The 22,895-nt window shown below is 35.9% G+C and overlaps 1 protein-coding gene across 4 annotated transcripts in view; it reads left to right on the forward strand.

Moving 5' to 3' along the window:
* Positions 1–21,680, forward strand: part of NEDD1 (NEDD1 gamma-tubulin ring complex targeting factor) — a 47,478-nt gene extending 25,798 nt beyond the window's left edge. For 3 of the 4 annotated variants that reach the window (XM_042947444.1, XM_042947445.1, XM_042947447.1), the window contains 9 exons: positions 1,106–1,307; positions 1,689–1,884; positions 6,442–6,570; positions 9,306–9,350; positions 10,248–10,450; positions 11,369–11,522; positions 12,430–12,586; positions 19,443–19,509; positions 19,978–21,680. In XM_042947444.1, the coding sequence (XP_042803378.1) occupies positions 1,106–1,307; positions 1,689–1,884; positions 6,442–6,570; positions 9,306–9,350; positions 10,248–10,450; positions 11,369–11,522; positions 12,430–12,586; positions 19,443–19,509; positions 19,978–20,082 (1,258 nt within the window). In that variant the 3' untranslated portion in view covers positions 20,083–21,680. The remainder of the gene's footprint in view (positions 1–1,105; positions 1,308–1,688; positions 1,885–6,441; positions 6,571–9,305; positions 9,351–10,247; positions 10,451–11,368; positions 11,523–12,429; positions 12,587–19,442; positions 19,510–19,977) is intronic. The other variant, XM_042947446.1, reaches the window with a different exon arrangement.
* The last annotated feature ends 1,215 nt before the right edge of the window (positions 21,681–22,895 follow it).

Genomic DNA, 22,895 nt, shown 5'->3' on the forward strand with positions numbered 1-22,895 from the left:
ATATATTTTTTAAGGCAATATGATTAATTTGCTTTAAAATTCATTATCTACAGCAATGTTTCTAAACTGCTAACATTTGGGGCTGGATAATTCTTGGATGTGGGATGCGGGGGCAGGGGGTGGGGTGGCTGTCCTGGGTATCGTAGAATATTCAGCAGCGTCCCTGGCCTCTACCCACTAGATGCTAGTAGTATTCCCCAAATTAGCAAGAGTAGCAAAATTGCCCTTAGTTGAGAACCACTGATCTAGAGCTAAAGGGTATGTAATCTTTTAAGTATCTGGGTCAGTTGTGCCTTCTTTCTTACAGTTATAGCTGTGCTTCGTTAGCTGTTAAAAAAAAAAAATGGTTATAAGAGTGCTACAGGTGTATTCAAAACACCTAACCATATCTAAAGATTGTGTGGAAGAAAATGGTAATGTTACTACTAGGGAAGGACCCACTATCAGCCCTTGTTAAAAGTTTACTTGTTTCACTTTCTTCTTTTTTAAAAATTGTTGTTTTACTCTTTCTTGTTAACTAATTTGCTGAGAACCTTAAGAGTCAGTAAGCATTTCTCTCGTACACCAGACACTGTGGCAAAAAGCTCAGCTTCAGCAGGTCAGTATCCATATTTCTGTATTGGCTTCATGAGGATCAAGCTACATGGATTGTTAGCTTTTTGGTCAAGAAATGCACAGCTGCTCCCCTGTGATGAAAGGTCATAGTCCTCTTGAGACTTGAGCAGGTCAATAAATGGAAGGGGGATACTTAGGGCCTCCTTAACCCTGAGACTAGAACCCTTGTTTGTGGAGTAACACCAGGAAGTCTGCCACGTTCACTGTCAAAGTAGTAATTACTCAAAGGAATACATATTGCTTCTGAAGTTGTAGAACTTAACCTGTTGGAAGTGAATAGAAAAATACGATGTTGTGTTCAGCAGTTCCTTTATCTGCCATTGTATTAGAAATGTCTCTAAGTCTAATTCTGAATTTCTGCTTTATGCAAATATTTGGAATGTGTATTCTAAGTAACTTTGGTTTTGGTCGATAGCTGTCTAACGTCACATATGCTTGTATACCTGTATATACTCACATACCTACATAGACTTTGTTCCCCTTTCCAAAGGCTAGTGAAAACGCTAGTGGCCGATACCCCTCTAACTGCAGTAGATTTCATGCCTGATGGAGCCACTTTGGCTATTGGATCTTCCCGTGGGAAAATATATCAATATGATTTAAGGATGTTGAAATCACCAGTTAAGACCATCACTGCTCACAAGACTTCTGTGCGATGTATAGCATTTCAGTACTCCACTGCTCTTTCTAAGGTAAGGTATTTTCTTTCTTTTGATTGTTTTTGATTTTACTAAATAAGTGTAGCTCAGAATATGGAAGTCATATTTTGTCCATTAAACACATTGTAGTTTTGCTTTATGATCATTCTTGTATGAAAGCATTTTAAATAGTTTTGATACAAAGTTATTTGATACTTGGTTTTAAACTATTTTTTTGTACTTAATTCTCGTATTTCTTCAAAAATATTTTAAAAGGCTTTTTGGTTCAGAGGGAAACTCTCAGATTCATCAGCAGTCTTAAGATTTGTAAGGGAAAATATATGTGTTTTTATCCTAACAAGGAATTGATAAAATATTAATGTATACTATGGAGCATTAGAAACCTGAGCTTTTAAATATTCCATTACATTTCAGTCAAGTTTAAATAAAGGCTGTTCAAATAAGCCCACAGCTGTGAACAAACGAGCCATTAATGTGAGCACTACCAGTGGAGGAGTTCAGAATTCTGGAGTCGGCCGAGAAGCAGCCATCTCTTCCACTGGCACAGCTCTCCCACAGCCCATGACAACAGCTGGGGGAAAAGGAGCAGTTGCTGTTCAAGACAAAGCAGGTAAATGCTGCTTACGCGTTTATGGTGTTTGGAGTTTCCATCCGGCACCCCACCCCAATATGTATTATTAGCACTTTCTTCAAGAGCCTAGAACTCAAATTCACTTGTGTATTTAAGTAAAATTATTAGTAGATGGTAAAAATGGAAGAAGTGACCATTTTAACTTGAGCTATAAATTTTTTAAAAATTAATGAAAGGTACTTAATCTATTTAGCTAAACTTTTTTTTTTTTTAATGTTTATTTTTGACAGAGAAGCAGAGCACAAGTGGGGGAGGGGCAGAGAGAGAGAGGGAGGCACAGAATCCAAAGCAGGCTCCAGGCTCAGAGCTGTCAGCCCAGGGCCCGACGCGGGGCTCAAACCCAGGAACTATGAGATCGTGACCTAAACCAAAGTCAGACGCTCAACCGACCGAGCCATCCAGGTGCCCCTAGCTGAACTTTTGTTGTAAGAAATATTATCTTACAAATAGAATAATACCAATTTAGAAATTATCCTTAATACCACTCCAGACTGGATGTCTTGTGTCTACAAATTAATCAATAGAGAATATGATTCTTTGATGTTGTCACTTTGATTTGATCTCTGAGTTACAAAAAAAGCTATTAGTGGCTTCTTTTATTTCATATTTCATAACAAAGTAAGTCAGGTGATGAAGTGAATTTATTTAAGTGCTGAACAGTGCCTGGTACCTATTAAGCAGTATATTAGTAGTTTGTTAAACAAAAATAAACAAAAATGTTGTCATTTTTAAATAATTTCTTCTACTCCAATAATCATATTGATAGAATGGTTCTTAAAAAATTCATTTAGACTTTGTGAAGGTATAATATGATAATAAGCTTCCCTGTTTACTATAGAGAATATTCTTTTTCTCTCAATTCCTGAAAACGTTTTTTTTTTTTTTATTTTAAGTTATGCTATACTATCACCTTACAACATATTTTTTAAAAGCCTGCATGGTATATATACCACTCTGTTTCCAAACTAGTCTCATTAGAAATGGATGTCTCCATGTCTTTTTAAGGTTTCAGGACAAATACTTAACTTGGACACAAGTATTGGTTGGTACCTTCTCAGCATGAGTTTATGATTTTCAAGTAGAAGCAAAACTTTGTTAGCCTTGATAGTATGGAATAGCTTTTTTAAAAAAATAGTATATATATTCATTATAAATTTTCTGTTAATATCTACATCATCCTTACATAAAAGTCATTACATATTATATAAAAAAATAATTAGTTCTTATTTAAGAACTCCTGGAAACAAATATTATTGCTATATACTTAGAAGAAGAAATTAAGTTTGAAATATAACTTTGAGTAATGTTTCCCAAGATGTTGAATTAACTATATTATGAAAATTGTCACTATTTTCAAAGATAATTTTATTATTACTGATTTTATTCATATTTCCAAAATTAAATAAAATAAAGTTTCTCTCATTTACTCTGAGCTTTATGAAATCTCACTGTTATTCATTTAGTTTTTAATAAGGAAACTCATGTAACGATGACAGCATTAATTAGGAAATGCAAGACTTGGGTCTGCAGGGTCACTGATTAATGATAACTCTTGGCTGATTAGCAAAGTTTCTGACAAAATGAATGTTTGCCCTGTACCCACAAAGAGTTAGAAACTTTTATTTATTAATTTTATTTTGAAATAATTGCAAACTTATAGAAAATTTTCAAAAATAGTATAAAGAACTCCTGAGCTCTAGTATACTCTTCAGCAGATTCACTGTTTTATAAATTTTACCACATTTGCTTCATCGTTTGCTCTCTCTTACATACACATACATGTACGTTTCCCTGCTCTGAAACAGAGAGTTTGTTAGACATAAGTCTTGGGTCTGTGACTTCCTACTAGGATGACTTTGGGCAGTTTTTTAACCACTTTGAGTCTTATTTTTTCTTCCATAGATAATATTTAACTTTTAGCGATATTATGAAAACCAGAGAAAATATATCAGTAGGCACACAATAGGCTCTCAGTAAATTATGGTTTTACTAATACTGTCATCACAGTTTTCATCATTACTATTACTATTATTTTAAACTCCCTAAAATGAGTCTGAGATTTGAAAAAGTTCATGTTGCTCTACTAAAGGCGCCAACCAGTGCATTCCCACCAACAGTGCAAGAGGGTTCCCCTTTCTCCACATCTTCACCAATACCAGTTGTTTCCTGTGTTGTTGATTTTAGCCATTCTGACCGGTGTGAGGTGATGTCTCATTGTAGTTTTGATTCATCTTTCTCTGATGATCAGTGATGTTGAGCATCTTTTCATGTGTCTGTTGGTCATCTGCATGTCTTCTTTGGAGAAATGTCTATTCATGTCTTCCACCCATTCTTAATTGGATTATTTGTTTTTTGAGTGTCGAGTTTTAGAAGTTCTTTACAGATTTTGGATACTAACCCTTTATCAGATATGTCATTTGCAGATATCTTCTCCCATTCCGTAGGTTGCCTTTTAGTATTGTTGATTGTTTCCTTTGCTGTGCAGAAGATTTTGATTTTGATGAAGCCCCAGTAGTATACTTTTGCTCTTGTTTCCGCAGGTGGCATATCTAGAAGGAAGTTGCTGTGAGTCATGTCAAAGAGGTTACTGCCTGTGTTCTCCTCTGAGATTTTAATGGTTTCATGTCTCACATTTAGGTCTTTGATCCATTTTGAGTTAAGTGTATGGTGTAAGAAAGTGGTCCACTTTCATTCTTCCACATGTTGCTGTCCAGTTTTCCCAACATCATTTGTTGAAGATACTGTCTTTTTCCCACTAGATTTTCTTTCCTGTTTTGTTGAAGATTAATTGACCATATAGTTCCTTTGTCGGATTTCTATTCTGTTCCATTGATCTGTGTATCTATTTTTGTGCCACTACCATACTGTTTTGATCACTACAGCCTTGTAGAACTTGAAGTCTGGAATTGTGTTGCTTCCAGCTTTGCTTTTTCTTAACTCTAGAGAACAAACTGTTACCAGAGGGGAGGTGGGTCGGGGATAGGTGAAATAGGTGATGAGGATTAAGGAGGGCACTTGTGATGAGCACTGGGTCTTGTATGGAAGTGTTGACTCATTATATTGTACACCTGAAACTAATATTATACTGTATGTTAACCAACTGTAATTTAAATAAAAACTTATAAAAAATAAAGAACCTCGGGTCGCCTGGGTGGCTCAGTTGGTTGAGCGTCCAACTTCGACTCAGGTCATGATCTCACGGTCCATGGGTTCGAGCCCCGCGTCAAGCTCTGTGCTGACAGCTCAGAGCCTGGAGCACCTCTCTCTCTGCCCCTCCCCTGCTCATGCTCTGTCTCTCTCTGTCTCAAAAATAAATAAAAACATTTAAAAAAATTAAAAAAGAATAAAGAACCTCTGCAGATTTATTGCTAGTGCTCACTTTCAGTAGGAAACAGCCATTTAAGAAGTAAAAACATAAGGCTTTAGCACTACTTCCAAACGACACTAAACTTCTGTTTCCTAAAGTTCCAGAGGCTAGAGTTATGCATTCGTAATGTTTAACGACCTAGAAGAAGAAGAGAAAATTTCTTCTTTATAACAATTCAACTCTTGGTGTAAACACTTCAATGATAGTGATGTATAAATGTTCAGTAATATTTTAACTTTCTATCAGATACTATTATAAAAGTTTATTTCATTTGCGAGACTTGGACATTTTTGGATATGCTGGCTGTTCTTTGTTTTTATCCTAGCTTTTCAGGATCTTGGGACCAAGATAGCAAATAAAACACTACTTAAATGATAGTGTAATACAGTAACATGCTACCAATTAAAATACCAGATTTTCATCACAGGTCTCGAATTTCTAGAACTTAGTCCTCAACCCAGAAATGAGCAAGAAGCTACTGAGCTCACAGAGTTCCTCTTCCAAAGTCCCTGCCCTAATCCCTTGCATTATATACTGGCAGGGAAAACAAAACCGTGTGGCTCTTTATTATTGTCTGCTATGCTATTCTTTATGAGTTTAGTATTCTGGTTTCCTTCCTTCTAGTAAACTATCCAGAGGCTAGTGAAGTCATTTGAGGTCGATAATACCAAGAGCATGTTAAGCTTCCACTGTTAGTGAAGGAAAAGACAGAAGAGGGCAAAAAGAGATCCATTTACTGTTGGGGAAAGGAGCTAACATTAGTTGAATCTGCTCTGTGTCAGGCATCATGCTAAATGCTTTACAGACTTCTTTAATCATTTATAGATGATCATAAAAGTGAGTCTGTTCTAATAGAAGTTGGTTGTGTTCAGTATACTCTGTTTAAGAGGGTAGCAAAGTATATAAATTATTTTAGAAAAATTTCATCAAAAAGGCTAAAATAAGATGGTATTATATAAATGAATAGATTATTTGCTTTTGAGGAGCCCTTCATTACATGAAAATCATGGTTAACTGAGCTGTTGTTATATTATTTTGTTTTCCTGATGCTCATAGTTGTAATATTACCAGTGATATGGTAATGCATTAATTTTTAGAACAGAGCTTCTGATGATAAATTTTTTTTTGGCTGTAGTAACATTTATTTTTATATCTAATTTTCCTATAAGGTTTGCCTCGAAGCATAAACACTGATATTATATCTAAGGAAACGGACAGTGGGAAAAATCAGGATTTCTTCAGCTTTGATGATACTGGAAAAAGTAGCTTAGGTGACATGTTTTCACCGATCAGAGATGGTAAGTCTTTTCAGATCAGAGGATCATGTTCTCTTGCTGGCAGTCATTACATTTTTAGTCTCGCTAAAAGATGTGGGTAATAGCTTCAGTCTGTTTCTGTTCATGACAGTTGCTAATTTTCTCAGTCCCTGGGGTGGTATCTTTTCCTTTGCCCTGATATTTCAGATGTTACCATTCTAAAGTATACGCTTGTCATTGTCACATGGGAACTATGCAAATAGCTCTCAAGTTAGCATTTTAATTTCCACAGAAGTGTCTTAAAGGAAATTTTGCCTCCATAGGCAGTTTTTTAGTTTCTAATAAATCTTAAAATCTTAGATATTTTGATAGGCAAAAAATACCTTTTCACCTAAAAAAATTGTTTTTTATTATTAGTATCTAATTGTTATTTATTCATTGTTTTCATGAAGAAATATGGCTAGGTGATAGATTGCCTCATCTTTTACACTATGTGTGAAAGTACTACACACACACACACACACACACACACACACACGCACACACAGTCTCTCTCTCTACTTCCTTCCCTCCCTCCCTCCTCTCCCCATTGCTAGGAGATGTTGCCATTAAAAAGAAAATAAAAACACAAAAAACTTGTCATTTTGATATATAGAAACATATATCATTGTTGTTCATACTGTATGAACCGGGCACATTATTTGGATGTGTTTTTTTGGTACTGATGTTCATACTGTTTTCATTAATGGGATAGTCTCACTGCTAACAGCAGTATTATCAACAATATGGGTAAATTTCTAGAGCATAATTTGGCATGCTTAAATATCCATACCCTTTGGCCCGTTAATTCTATTTCTATAAATTTACCTAATAACATATTCACAGTATCCTACAAAGATTTGTATGTTTACTGTTTATGATATTGAAACTCTGGAGCAAACCTAAATGTCAGCAGTAGCAGTATGTTTAAATTGTTACATCCACTCTTGATCTTATAGAGTTTCATTTTTTCTTTAAAATTATCTACTTTCCAAATTTTCTACAATTAATTTCATAATTAGAATAAGTAGGAGTGCCTGGGTGGCTCAGTTGGTTAAATGTCCAACTTCAGCTTAGTTTGTGATCTCAGGCTCGTGACTTTGAGCCCCGTCTTGGGCTCTGTGCTGACAGCTTAGAGCCTGGAGCCTGCTTCCGATTCTGTGTCTCCCTTTCTCCACGCTTCTCTCTCTCTCTCTCTCTCTCTCTCTCTCTCTCTCAAGAATAAATAAACATTAAAAAAATAAATATCTTAAAAAAAATAAAGTACATGTGTGATGGCACAGAATTACTTAGTGCTTTATGCCTTACCATGCCCTGAAAATGACTATTTGCCAAGTCAGATTTCCCTGTCTTCCACCTAATGAAAGAGAAAGGATTCCTTTCTTTCAGGATGAAGAGAGGTCAGACTACATAGTTAAAGAATAAAGACAGGAAAGATGTGGGCAAAGGAGAGTAGAATGGCATGGGCTGGAGTTGAGAAAGGTTTTGGAGGTTAGTAACCATCTGGGGAGCTTTGGCTTATGAGAACCCCTGGGGTAACTTTTGAATTGAAGAATGTAGGAAGGGGCTTTTTGAAAATGTTTGAGTCATAAATGAAATTCTCTTTAATGGTTTTTAAGAGAAATGAATAAAGGATAGAAATTCTTCTTTACTTTTTAAAAATATGATTAGAATTTGAGCCTTATGCCCTTCATTTATTAGACTTTCATATCATTAATAAGAAAAAAACATGGATAATAAATATACTACTGATTTTCATTGTCAAGAGACTTGTTTTTTGATCTCAAGAATTCAACTCTGCTTAGGAAAAAGGCTTAATCTGTTTGCCTTAATGTCTTCATCTTTTGAGTAAGAATATTTCTGCTTTTGTTAAGGGAAAACTAATAATTTCTTAAAGTATATGTGTAAAATAAAGAAGGGGTAGTGCATGGGTGGCTCAGTTGGGTAAGCATCTGACTCTTGATCTCAGGGTTCTGAGTGTTCAGGCCCTGTACTGGGTGTGAAGGCTGTGTAAAATAATAAAAATAAATAAATAAAATAAAGTGTGTGTTTGTTGTACAATTAGTAGGTATATATACACACATGCAGATGGATGGATGGATGATAGTCCTATTACTGTGATAATCATATATGATAATTTATTGGCCATTTGAATTTTTGGTGAATTTTTTATGACTTTTGCCCATTTTTCTATTAGCTAAAATGGAGTTGAACAACTTTTGGATATTAATTGGTAAATGAATAGTATTACAGTATTGGAATTTTCTTATACATATTCTGCCATTAAAACATTAATGGAAACTTATGTTTTTTTATATCATTGTATTGCAAAATAGTTTCACATTGTTTCAGTTGACCCTCAAAACAATTTTGTGAGGTGGTCCAGACATTATCTTCATTATGTAGTTGCAGAAACTAAAGCTAATCGTATAAAAAGCTTGTCTAAGGTCATAGAGCTATTGAGTGGTATAGGCAGAACTGGATTATAGATTTCTGGAGCCTACTGCAATGCGTTTCTCATACACCTTGCTGTCTCATTAAACGACCCTATACCGTAGAATTACTTTTCATACTTGCTGCTCTGCATGAAGGTAGAAGAGTGAAAAGGGAAGTTTATGAGTCCCAACTGTAACTTTTCCTTTTTGAAATCGAACTCTTTGGAGAATAAATAGGAATCTTAATTTGCTATGGCTTCTTTTTCACAATTTAAAAAATTTGATTTTCTAATTTTATTATAGATGCTGTGGTTAACAAGGGAGGTGATGAGTCCATAGGCAAAGATGGTAAGAACTACTGAGAAGTATTTTTATGAAAATTAAAAATGGTATTGTGTTATCTATTGATGTGTAACAAATCACCCCAACACATTGAAGCTTAAAAGAATATTTATCACCTCATAATTGTGGGTTAAAAATCTGAGCATGGCTTAGTTTAATCAGGATATCAACAGGGCTGCAGTCATCTCCAGAGTTGACTGGGCACAGATCTACTTGCATGATCATTCATGTGCCTACTAGCGGAATATACCAGTCCTTCCCATGTGGGCCTCTTACAGGGCACCTGACAACATGGCAGCCGGCTTCCCTCAGAGCCGGTGAGCAAGACAGTGAGAGAGGGCCCTCAAAATGAAAGCTGCGGCGTGTTTGTAACCTAATCTTGGAAGTGACACCCCACCATTCTGGCTGTATTCTCTTCTTCGGAAGCAAGTTTCTAGGCTCAGCCCACATTCAAAGGGAGGGAATTACTCGAGGGCATGGATCCATGCCAGAAGGCAGGGATCATTCAGAGCCATCTTAGAGGCTGCCTATCAAGATATGCTGCAGATATATGCTAAATTAACAATTTTCAGTTATCAAAAACTAATAACATTGACTAAAACATTAATTGGGCTTTGTGATTTTCAAAGTATTTTTACGTATAATATTTCTTTTTTAAGCCTTACTATTCAGACAGATGGATGTCAGCATCACATTTACCGATCAGGAAACAAGAGTTTTACAGTTTTGCCCAAGATTTTGTGTATCTCAAATAAGGGCTAGAGCTGACAAATGAACCTGTCTTCTGAATCTAAATCGCATGTCTTTCTACCATATTAACCTGTCTGTCGTATTAAGTGCTTTTCTTAAATATTCAAGATTGGAGAAAATCATATGCAAATAGCTTTTTCTCCTGTTTTTCAGGCCTTGACTTTCTACCACAATTGAACTCAGTCTTTCCTCCAAGAAAAAACCCAGGAACGTCAAGCACTTCAGTATTGCATTCTAGTCCTCTTAGCGTTTTTATGGGATCTCCAGGGAAAGAAGAAAATGAAAATCATGATCTGACAGCTGAATCTAAGAAAATATATCTGGGAAAACAGGAACCTAAGGACTCCTTCAAACAGGTATCTGCCTGAAAATGATACTGAACTCGCTGTGTGGATTTGTCAGTAGCATAAGGAAGCTCATCACTAGACAGGAAGCGGGCAGCTGCCAGGGATGTGTCCTGATTACTAACAGTGCTGTATATCTACCAGCTAGAAAAATATTCTTGAATCTTGATGTCATGTGTTAAAAACTAAAGGATACTTTTGAAATCTGTCTTTGAAAACTTTGGAGGTAAAAGCAGACGTAAACTTAAATTGTTTTTTTCTAAGACAAAATACATGACTGTCTAAGAATAGTTTATACCTGAGTTTTTTAGAATTTATTTCCATTGCTGCAGAAAGCACCAATTGGTAGTCAAGTCATTTACCCTAAGTCTTAGAGCAAAGGGGTGGAGCTAAGAATATAATAGATCCTTATTATCTTCTGCTCTGATACAGTATCCAAAATAGAAGTTAATTTGCTACATAAGGGCTTAAAATGATCAAATGTTACCAGAAAGGCTGAGTCTGTTCTATAGTATGTCTGTTTATTTTCATATTGATTTTTTTAGGATGATACTGGAAAGATATTGAAGAAGTACAAAAATGTTTTTTGACTTCTCAAATATTTCTGACTAATTACCATGTGAGAGTCTGGTTGTTTTTTGTTTGTTTGTTTGTTTTTTGCCTGTGATTACCATTTTAAAGATACTCAACAGCAGATGCTTAGTAAGTGAGCTCTTCCCCATCATGTTCTCATTGAAATTGTTTTTGATTCGTGGACAGGATTTATTTTGCCACTAGTTGTAGCAATTTTTTTTTCTCCTTCTATATCCCTCTTATTTTTCATTTTCCTGACCCTACCTACTAGAAAAAAAGATAAGAAGGTATAAATTATATGTATAATAAGGGTAAAACCAAAATTTACATATGAATTTTTTTATTTTCAATGTGAAGTTTGCAAAGTTGATCCCTGGTGCTGAAACTGGAAATCTGAATACCTCTCCACCATCTAACCAAACAAGAAGTCCTGAGAAATTTGAAAAGCCAGAGAAAGAAATCGAAGCCCAGTTAATATATGAACCCCCGGTCAATGGATCCTCAACTCCAAGTAAGTACATAAAACTCTCTGATGTTTGAAAGTGTTAGGTTGAAAACTCCCTCTAGTTAACTTGAAAAGGATAAATAAATAGAGTGATCATAGGGTAAGAAAGGTAAAGGAGTTTAAAATTTACAACACTTTTCTACTGTGACTCTTACTAGAGGACAGTGACATGCATATGAATGGTTAAACTCAACAACCTGATTCAATACTCCTTTGGTCTGAATTTTATTTTCAATCTAATATGTAAGGGTCTTGATCTAATATGGTACAAATAGGAATATAACATAGGACCCTTTGGAAATGAGTCATTAACTACCTGGAATTGTCTTTTTGTCCCCTTCCATACTAAAGCCGTATTCCATATTAATGTAGGGTTCATGCCATAGATCCTAAAAACTTGATCACATTTAGTGGAGTATTTGTTTCATTTATAAGAGTTATCTATAGAAAACAACTCTTTGTATGGAAGAAACTCTTATTTAGATATATTTCACTTTAAGGTTTCTGTGGACGTATTAGCGTAAACTCTGGGGCTTTGCTTGTAGCAGTACTTTACTTCTGTATTCCCTCTGTTTATGTTTAATAGTCTTGGTTTATCTAGTTTGTGGTGCAACATGTCACATTCATCTTTTGTAAGAGGAAATGGTTCCGAGATTCTTCAAGATTAATCCCTCTGTCATATGTTATTATATTAGACAGTTGGCAGTTCATATAGATAGATAAATGGGTATTAGAAATAATGTCCTAGAAAGTTTCTAAGATTTGTATTCCAGACAGTGAGTTTTTCTAAATGTCACAGGAATGCTGTTCTTTACCTGTTTTTCTAGTCTTCTCGTGCCAAATCTTATTTACAAATGTTTGATAGCTCTTAGTTTAAGCTGACTATTAATATTTTCTCCATTTTTTATTTTAGATCCAAAGATAGCATCCTCTGTCACTGCTGGAGTTGCCAGTTCACTATCAGAAAAAATAGCTGATACCATTGGAAATAATCGGCCAAATGCACCATTGACATCCGTTCAAATCCGGTTTATTCAGAATATGATACAGGAGACATTGGATGACTTCAGGTAAGAAGTCACTATAAGAATGTGTTCTACAATGTTACTTCCTTTTACCTATCATCACAATATATATCAGAAACTATTTTCAATTTTCAGGTAGTAATTGAGAAGTTTCTCTTTCTATCTAGACATTAACTGGCTGTTTTTATTGGGTATAAAACCAAAACTATAAGTAATTTTGGTGGTTGCTACTTTTGTCCAGGTTTTAGGGTCCATAAAACCATAGAAAACATGATGAGTTTTGTTGTCTTGCTGTACTGAATTTATTGACTGTCAGCCAGGAAAATGTATATTTACCTATGGCAATTATTAGATGACTTGGCAAGGCAGTGTAGCAGGCAAGCTGCCATCATGGATTTTTTTTATCATCAAAATGTGGACAGGGGCACCGGGGTGACTCAGTTGGTTAAGCGTTGACTTCAGCTCTGGTCATGATCTCATGGTTCATGAGTTCGAGCCCTGTATTGGGCTCTCTGCTGTCAGCACAGAGCCCCCTTCAGATCCTCTGTCCCCCTCTCTCTCTGCCCCTCCCCTACTTGCACCCATGTGCTCGCTCTGTCTCTTTCTCTCAAAAAATAAACATTAAAAAGTGTGGACAGATTCTGGTAAGGTCAAATGATATTCTTACTTGCAGTATTTATAAATCACCTATTAAGTATGCTATGTGTACTAATATAGTTGAGAAAGAATTTTTTAAAGGAATTCTGAATTTTTCGTTGTTTTTTTTTTTTTAGGTTTATTTATTTATGTTTGAGAGAGAGAGGGAGAGAAAGAGAGCGCATGCATAGGGGAGAGGTAGAGAGAGAGGGAGCAAGAGAATCTTAAGCAGGCTCTGCTCATAGATGGGGCTCGACCCCACAAACTGTGAGATCATTACCTGAGCCAAAATCAAGAGTCAGATGCTTGACTGACTGAGCCACCCCAGGCGCCCCCTGAATATTTTCAAACGGAATGCATCAGGATGTAAGAGTGAATTAAAAGTTTTTTTGCTTGGATCTATCATTGTCTTATCCTTTGAATTTTGAACACTATAAGAATGTGTTCTACAGTGTTACTTCCTTTTACCTATCATCACAATATATATCAGAAACTATTTTCAGTTAGAATCTTTTGTGTCCCCCCCCCCCCCCCCCCCCCGCCCCCTGCTTAGGACCTATATAGTTAGTATTCTAGCTCTGATTTGGAATATCTTGAGCAAGAATATTAGAGAAGATATATAGTTTTTGTTGGTGCATGTTTCTTTTTAATGTTAAAAGGTTTTTGAAAAAAAATATTTTTGAATGGTAACACATACATTTTTAAAGGAAAATCATCATTTTTGACATTTACAACGTGCCTAGAATATGTACTGGATACTAAGGGTACAAAAATGAATGATCTGTCCACAAAGGCCTTGTAGTTTAAATGGGGTAGGTGCAATGTGTTGTGTTAAGTAATGTAAATTAATTCATTTGTGATTGATAAATAGGACAGTGATGACAATATGATGAGGAAATTTTGCTGGTTCATGTAAAGGCTACTAAAACCAAGTCCATGAACATAGCTGAAGGCAGCAAACCACCTATCAGTGCTGTCTCTTCCTATACTCTTTCTCTTAACCTGGTTTGGCTGTGTGCTCTGTGTTAGGAAGGACTTACTTTGTTATTATCCCCCAGCTTTGGGTATTTTATCCTTGCCTCCATGTTTGATGACCCCAATCCTTTCTCTTTTTTTCTTACCCTTTTATCAAGTGGCCATCACTTTTTTTTAAGGTAAAGTCTTTGATTATTCAATATTTAAACTATGCTGGTATTTTTACTAGGGTTTAATTGTTTTTGTTACAAAGTTGCATAGATTTTGAGTAATCTGGGGGCTCCTGGGCGGCTCAGTCGGTTAAGCGTCTGACTTCGGCTCAGGTCATGATCTCACGGTTTGTGTTTCGAGCCCCATGTCGGGCTCTGCGCTTACAGCTCAGAGCTTGGAGCCTGCCTTGGATTCTGTGACTCCCTCTCTCTGCCCCTCCCCTGCTCACACACTCTCTCTCTCTCTCACTCTCAAAAATAAATAAAGATTAAAAAAAAATTAAGTTTTGAGTAATCTGCTCCAATCCATTTTCCTTAAGTCCTGTTATTTTCTTTCTTCTTTCTTTTTCCTTTTTTTTTTGTTTTAGTTTTATTGTGGTAAGAACACTTGCAATGAGATCTGCCTTCTTAAGAAAGACGCACCTGAGTGGCTTATTCAGTTAAGCGTCTAACATCAGCTCAGATCATGATCTCACAGTTCATGAGTTTGAGCGCCATATGCTCCATGCTGACAATGCAGAGCCTGCATAGGATTCTCTCTTCCTATCTCTCTGTCCCTCCCCATCTCTCTCTCTCTCTCTCTCTCTTTCTCTTTCTCTTTCTCTTTCTCTTTCTCTGTCTCTCAAAAATGAATAAAAACATTTTAACTGTGTAATACAGTATTGCTAACTATAGGCACAATGTTGTACGGCAGATCTCTTGAACTTACTCATTTTGTATAACTGACCTTTTATATTTGTGTTTGGAAACTTCCTGTTTCCCTTTCTTTCCAACCTCTGATGCCCACAATTCTGTTCTTTGCTTCCATGAATTTGACTGTTTTAGAGATCTCATATAAGTAGAATCATGCAGTATTTGTTCTCCTGTGTGTGTACACACACACAGGCTACTTTTTTAAAAATCGGGTCATCTTATTTCCAACACAACAATTTTAAAGAATATGAGGTTTTTCAGGAACATATATATGTGGCAGGACAGCAGAATTGTCCGGGTAAAGTGACTTGAATATAATGTGAGTAAAGCAGTGCTGGAAAGGGAGAAAGCTCTTATGCTGGGGCAGACTGAGCAAGACAGCACTGCCCTGCCTTCAGCTTTCAGCCCGCCTTGCATGCCTGCACCTGGAGAGTAGGGGTGAGTCGGGGCCTCTCTCAACTCTTCTGCCCCTCTGTCAACCAAGGCAGCCCTGGCTTGGGACTCAGGACCCAGAGTGGCTCAGAGGATTTCTATAAATATACTTGTTCTGACTTCAGGAAGTCTTGAGCAGCCGCACTTACGGTGGAGGGACAGGGGAGGCGAGGTGTGGAGGGGTTCTGTCAGCTGTTCTCCCTCAGCTTTGGAGGCTGGCTGCCTTCTCCGCGAGGGCCTAGAGTGCTTCAGAGGGCTCACTGGCCGCTGCCCTTAGTCTTCACAGACCTGTGCATCTCTGCCCCCCTGCTCTGCCCCTGCTTGTTTCCAGAAGCCCTCAGTGAAGGCCTGTGCATCGTTGGTGCATGAATGGGGACTTCCTTTTTGGCTAGGGCTCCTTGGGATTCTGAACTGCTGAGCCAGTCCTCACTTGCCTCCAGAAATCTATACAGATTTCAGCGTGCTCTCCTTACCCTGTCAACAGCTGCTGTCTCCCCACCACTGCTCTGTGGAGGATGAAAATAATTGTGGGTCTCTTGTTTTCTAGAGTTTGGTGCATTTAGAGTTCTTTGCACTCTCAAGTTGAATTTAAACATGTATATTTTATAGTTTATCTGTCTTGACCTCATCATCAGAGTTGGAGAGATTACATCCTAAGCAGATGTCTGTGGCTCTATTTTTATTGTCTTTTAAGAAGATTTAAATTTCTTCCAGCAAGAAGATCACTTTGTTCCATTTCTTGCTGGCTTTCAGGTTTCCTTGGGGCTAGTTTATTTCTAGTTTGCCTGTATCCCTATAGTTTAGTCTGTGCCCTTCTGGGATGTCAGCTGAATGTCTGGAGTCTCACTTGGCTTTTTCACCTTGGTGGGTCCTGCACTTTAGCTTCCATTTCCCCAGCATCACAAGGTCACCAAAATCTTCTTCTGCTCTAGTTGCTACTTTGTGTTTGATTTCCTGCGATCTAACCCAGGACAGGCATAGCTTAGGAGTCAACAGGTGTCTCAAGGGGAGAGTGCAATTTTAGGTTTACTTTTCTGCAGGTACCCCTTTTCCAGGATCTGGTACCTTAAAGCCTTGGCAGTCCTGACTGTTCCCAACCTAGCACAGCCCTACCCAGTGAGACTCTCTCAAGCTCCAGGCCACTGCTTTCCCTTCAGCTTCTTTTCCCCACACGGGAGTATCAGTACATCCCCCACAGGGAAAGGCAGGGGGAAAGGTGGGGCTTACCTACTAGACTTCCGTCTTTTATAAGACCATGGCTTCTTTAATCCTAGCAATTTTCATGGTTCTCTGGTGTTTTCTGTTTGTTTTTAATACAGCTTTTGTCATAATTTGTAAGCCGAGAGAATTTTTAAAGTATAGTTGTAACAAAAAAAGTAAGGTACTTAGGAATAAATCTAACCAAAGATGGTAAAAATCTTTGTAGAAAAACATTTAAAATTTGATTAGAAAGCATTAATACTTAAATAAGTGGAAAGATATTATGAAGATGTCAGTTCTTCTAAATTAGTCTATAGATTGAGTAAAATTATAATCAAATCCTATCTGGGTTTTTGGAAGACAATGACAGGATAATTTCAAAATTTATGTGAAAGAAGAAAAGATCCAGGAATAACCAAGACACTCCAGAGAAGAATAAGGTTGAAGGGGACTTTTTTGTCAGATGATAAGCTTAATTATTAAGCTATAATTAAAACAGTGTAGCATTGGCACAGGGTGGACAGACTGCCCCAAAGAAGCACATAGACCAGAGAAAAACCTGTGCATATATAGAAATGTGATATATGACAGAGGAAAAGCATAGATCCCTATTCCCAGCTATTAAAAAAAAATCAATTCCACCCAGAGTAAAAGTTTAAAGGGTAAAGTTTTAGGCATTGTAAGAGAGTTTATATATGACTTCAGGGTAGGGAAGTTATCAAAACATAAGAGGATACACTACCTATAAAAATAGATGGGTAAATTTGATTGTGTTAATAGGTCAGTAACTAGAGAACGTTGATGACTGTCCATCACAAGATACCATTAACAAAGCGGCAGGACAAAAATCTATCTGCAGTATTCATATAACCAACAAAGAATCAGGTTATGTAAAGAGAAATAAATAAGAAAAAAAGGCATTCAATAGAAAAACAAGATGAAAAGACCTGTGCAAGCATTTCACAGAAGAGGAATGGTCTATGAACACAAGGTGAGAGATCCAATCCTGTGATCAATCAGAGAACTGAAAATGCAGTGGGACACTATTGCACACCCATTAGATGGGAGAATGTTGTGCAGAGTCTGGCAAGACCAAGCCTTGATGCGGACGTAGAGCAAGAGGAATTCTCTCACACGGATGATGAGCAAGTCCACGGATATTACCACTTCAGAAAATAATTTGCATTATTTTGTAAAACTGAACAAGTATACATCTGGATCATAACCTTTAATTCAGCGTATCTACTCATGGATCTATCGTCTATAGAAATTGGCACATGTGGATTGAGAGATACATGCACGATTGCTTATAACAACATTGTAACAGTAAAATCTTGAAAACAGTCCAAATGTCAGTTGATAGGAGAATGTATACACCAGCAGAAATCAGTGAATTATAGATGTATAGAAGATGAATGTTGAAAACATGGTACGGGGTTATTTTTTAAATGTGCACTACTCAGTACTACATAGGATGTGGTATTTTTGTAATACTCAGAAACAAGCACAATGAAAATATATTGACTGTATATGCTATGTTAGACAGATGTGTGTTGTTTTTTTAAAAAACGATTTCTTTGCTTAAACAAAATTCATCAGAGGAGTGAGTTCTTTCTTGGGCTTCTCCTAAGGTAAGTGATGGAATCAGAGAAGAGCATATAGGAAGCTTCTATGATTTTGCTAATGTTCTAGCTCATAAGTTGTGTGGTGGGTGACTGAATGATCCTTTTATTATTATACTTCATAATTTTCATGTATTCTTTTGTAGGCCTGAATTAATTGCATTTTATTGGGTAACCTCTGTTATAACCACCCAAATACCCATTTTCTACTCTACTGGAGATATTTTTTTAATAGCTAAAACATTGATAATAATTAAAACATTATAACCTAGTAAATTATCTGTATGTATTTCATTGTAATATAAATCTCTGTATTTTTTTATTTTTTCATTTATTTTTTTTAATGCTTATATATTTTTGACACAGAGAGAGAGAGACAGAGCATGAACGGGGGAGGGGCAAGGAGAGAGGGAGACACAGAATGGGAAGCAGGCTCCAGGCTCTGAGCTGTCAGCACAGAGCCCGACACGGGGCTTGAACTCACAGACCGCAATGGATCGTGACCTGAACCGAAGTCGGATGCTCAACCGACTGAGCCACCCAGGTGCCCCACCTCTGTCTTTCTTTAATGATAATTTCTATATTAAGGAATGTAGTACAATGAGAGTTCTGGAGGTAGACAGCCTGGGTTTATATACTAGTTCCACCGTTTACTGGTGGTTTGATTGGATAGTTTTAACTTCTCCGTGACTCAGTTCCTTAGTTGGTAAAATGGAGGTAATAACTGCACCTAATGGTAAAGATTAAATGAGTTCTTCCACTTAAAGTACAAGAAATGGGCGCTTGGGTGGCTCAGTCAGTTGAGCGTCCAACTCTTGATTTTGGCTCAGGTAATGATCCCAAGGCCGTGAGACTGAGCTCCATGTTGGGCTCTGTGCTGAGCATGGAGCCTGCTTAAGAGCCTCTCTCCCTCTCTCTCTCTGCCTCTCCCCTGCTCATGTGCCCTCTCTCTCTCTCTCTCCAAGAAACAGTGCCTAGTACATAGTAAATAAATTCTAGACACGTTGGTATTATTATTTTTATTATTAACATCCAATCATTTGAAACAATGAGAAAAGGTTAGCCACTTTCTTGAACGATCTAGAGTTGGCAAAACCATTGTAATTCTAACAAGTATTTTACATTCTTCCCTAGAGAAGCATGCCATAGGGACATTGTGAATTTACAAGTGGAGATGATTAAACAGTTTCACATGCAATTGGTATGTATGACATATTTTATTTTAAATAAGTATAGAGTTGTGGATCTAAAAAGAGTCCATTAAAGGGTGATATATTTTTACTTTATTATATCTAGTTGCTAGAATAAATAGGGAATTTTAGAAATTTAGTAAGTAAAATAGACTTTAACTGGTCCCTCTTCTTTTTAACTTATAATAGTTAAGGCTACTTTTTCACAGCCATTTTATTTATTTATTTATTTTATTTTTTTTTATTTATTTGTTTATTTAAGTTAAAAGCTTCCCACATGTACAAATATAAGCCTTGCAAATATATAACTTTCACCAGTGATCTTTCATTTATATTAACAAAGTAGTAAGGATGGTTAAGTACAAGAAATATTCAGGTAGTTAATTGGACATGACAGATATGATAGCTGAAAGTATGTAAAACAGCTTGCCAAATAAATGAAATACCAATGATTTAAAAAGCATTTTCCCCTTTTCTAGAATGAAATGCACTCTTTGCTGGAAAGATACTCAGTGAATGAAGGTTTAGTGGCTGAAATTGAAAGACTACGAGAAGAAAACAAAAGACTACGGGCCCACTTTTGAAATTTCAGTGAATACCTTAATGTTTTGTAATTGGAGAAGCTTCTGGCAACACAACTGCATGGAATCAGTATTGTTTTTATGGTCTTTGGGGAAAAAAGTTTTTTTCAAGTAAAATGGTGATGGGATTTTACACCAACCACTATTTCATCTTCTCTGTCAAAAATATTTATATTTTTATATTAAGAACTGTACATGTCATCTGCCTAGTAGGAAAGTCAGCAGTATCTTTATTTTCCGAAAGCTTTAGCTACACACTAAGTGCCCTTTTTCATAAGAAAAGAAAATTGTGCAAAAAAAAAAAAAAAAAAAAAAAAAATAGGTTATGTATGTTTTTTAATTACCTTTTTTTTAACAGATAATATTTTTGATTGATAATTGCCTTCCAAATTGTTTTGGATGTTTGAAGATTAAAGAGCTTGATATGCCTTCTATTTTTATGGTGAGAATAATTTTAAAATGGCAATTGGTGTTTCTAAGCAATTGACTAGTAAAACACAACGTTGGTTAGTAATTATTTTGTTAACTTGATAAAGTCAAGTATGACTATTATTTATTACTTGTACATTTTATAAGAAAATTCTGGGAATTTTGAATTGCACAGATTACATTATATACCTATTGCATCTATGTTAGTGTTTTGTACTTCTGGCAAATCTCTACTCCTGTTTTGTATTTTGTAGCTAATTTCACTTTACCTGTGAAAACGTTTAGGGGTTTATAAGCCTCAACTAGAGCTGCGTATCTACTGATTATCTTATGAATTAGTAAAATGCAAAGTTACTCTGTAAAGTTTCGATCAACATGATTCAACTTATAATCAGTGAAAATTTTATATTAGATGCTAAGTATTACAGTATTAGTCCTATTTTTTTCCCTTCCAAATGAGAAGTGTAGATTATTTTGTTTTGTGGTTTATATCATTAACTTTCTCTAATTATTTGTGTGCTGTGTGTATTGTTTTTTATTGTTGACCTTACCGTAAAATTTAGAAAGTTCATTGTCAAAAGAATTTACACCTCTTTGCGAATGGGTGGATGTGTACATCTACCTGCCATGATCTACGGTGTTAGTTGTATAAGATTAGGAGGGCTCCAGGCTTGTTTACCTTCTTATTGTCTCCTGTCCCAAAGATGTAAGCTATGTACCTTGTATACAGCACTCCTGCCCAATTTTGACTTTGGAGATAAAAATATTTACTAAAATAATAAAGAAACCTAGCTAGCTTACTAACTTTATGGTTTTCCCAAGTGATGGAAATTTTGAGGATGTATTTAATAAGTGTAAACGTACTAATGATGACTTCCAGAAATAAAAACAGAAATACTACTTTTTCCTAGTGCGGCTCAGAGAATACGTTTGTGTTGAAATGTAAAAGGGTGCTAATATGATCTTTCTTTCCTGACAGATTATTGAAAGCATTATGATTTGTAACAAGCTTCCTTCTATATCAGTATCAAACAGGTTTAGAAAACATAAAAGTGTGTTTTGCCTACATGCTGTATTTAAATCCATTAATATTTTCCTATTGCCTTTTTCTATAAATGCACATAATGTGTATTAAAAGAGGTGGGATAAATAAAACAATTCTAGTAACTTTATGTGTGCAGATGAAACATTTTTATCATGGAATTTAAAAGCTAAGTATAAAAAATAAAATTTTTATATGGTAAAAATGGGAAACGTGAAATTGAACTTTTGCCTCTGGCCAAAATATAATAGAGATTGGAGTTACCCATTTGAAAATTTTTAAACACAAAATATATGAGACAGTTTTCAAATATCGGATATTAGGCAGCACAGGACAGACAGTGTTGCCTGAGAGAGGGAAACAAATGAGAACCAAGAAACTCAACCCCAAGTACAAGAAATAGAACTATACCAAAACCCATCAGAATCAAATTCCTTAAAACTTGTGGCAAAGGAAAATTCTTAAGCCTGCTGAAGTTAAGAGACACAGAGGAACAAAGATAAGAATGTTAGAGACAGTGGAGTAACATCTTTAAATTACTGAAAGAAGACTCAATTTTGAATTCTATATCAGTGAAAATATCTTTCAGTAATGAAAATGAAATCAAAACTGTTTCAGACCCCAAAATGCTGAAAGAATTCATCATAAGCAGACTTGCTTTATAGGAAGTGTTAAAGAATGCCTTTAGTCGGAAGGAAAATGGTACCAGATAGAAACCTATTTCTATGCAAAGTAACAAAGAGGACCAAAAATGGTAAATATGTGAACATATGTAAGACTGTTTTTCATTTTAGATTATCCTTAAAGGATAATTAATGATTTGAAGCCAAGATAATGACAAGATGTTGTGTGGTTAACATATGTAAAGTGAAATGTTTGACAACAGTATCCAGGATGGGAGGAGGGAAGCATAAGTATAGTACTCTAAAATTCTTACACTAACTGTGAGATAGTATAGTATTACTTGAAAGAAGATTGATAAGAATGTATTCTGTAAACCCTAATGCAACCATAAAAAGAAAAAGTCATAATTAATAAGCCAACAAAGATGATAAAATGTAGCCACAAAAAACAATCCAAAAGAAGGAAGAAACAATGAATGGGACAAATAGAAAATAAGACAGTAGGATGCTGGGTTTAAACAGCAATATCAATAATTACATTAAGTGTAAATTGTCAGTTACCCTGATCAGATTGAGTTTTTTAATCCAACTATATATTGAATCCATGAAATCTACTTTAAAGATAAATGGTTTAAATATAAAAATAAAAAGAAAGTGCGTTGAACTTAATGCAAATGAAAACAATAAATATTTATGGGATTCAGCTGAAGCAGTACTTACAG

The sequence above is a fragment of the Panthera leo genome, chromosome B4 (genome assembly GCF_018350215.1).
Source record: "Panthera leo isolate Ple1 chromosome B4, P.leo_Ple1_pat1.1, whole genome shotgun sequence".
NCBI lineage: Eukaryota > Metazoa > Chordata > Mammalia > Carnivora > Felidae > Panthera > Panthera leo.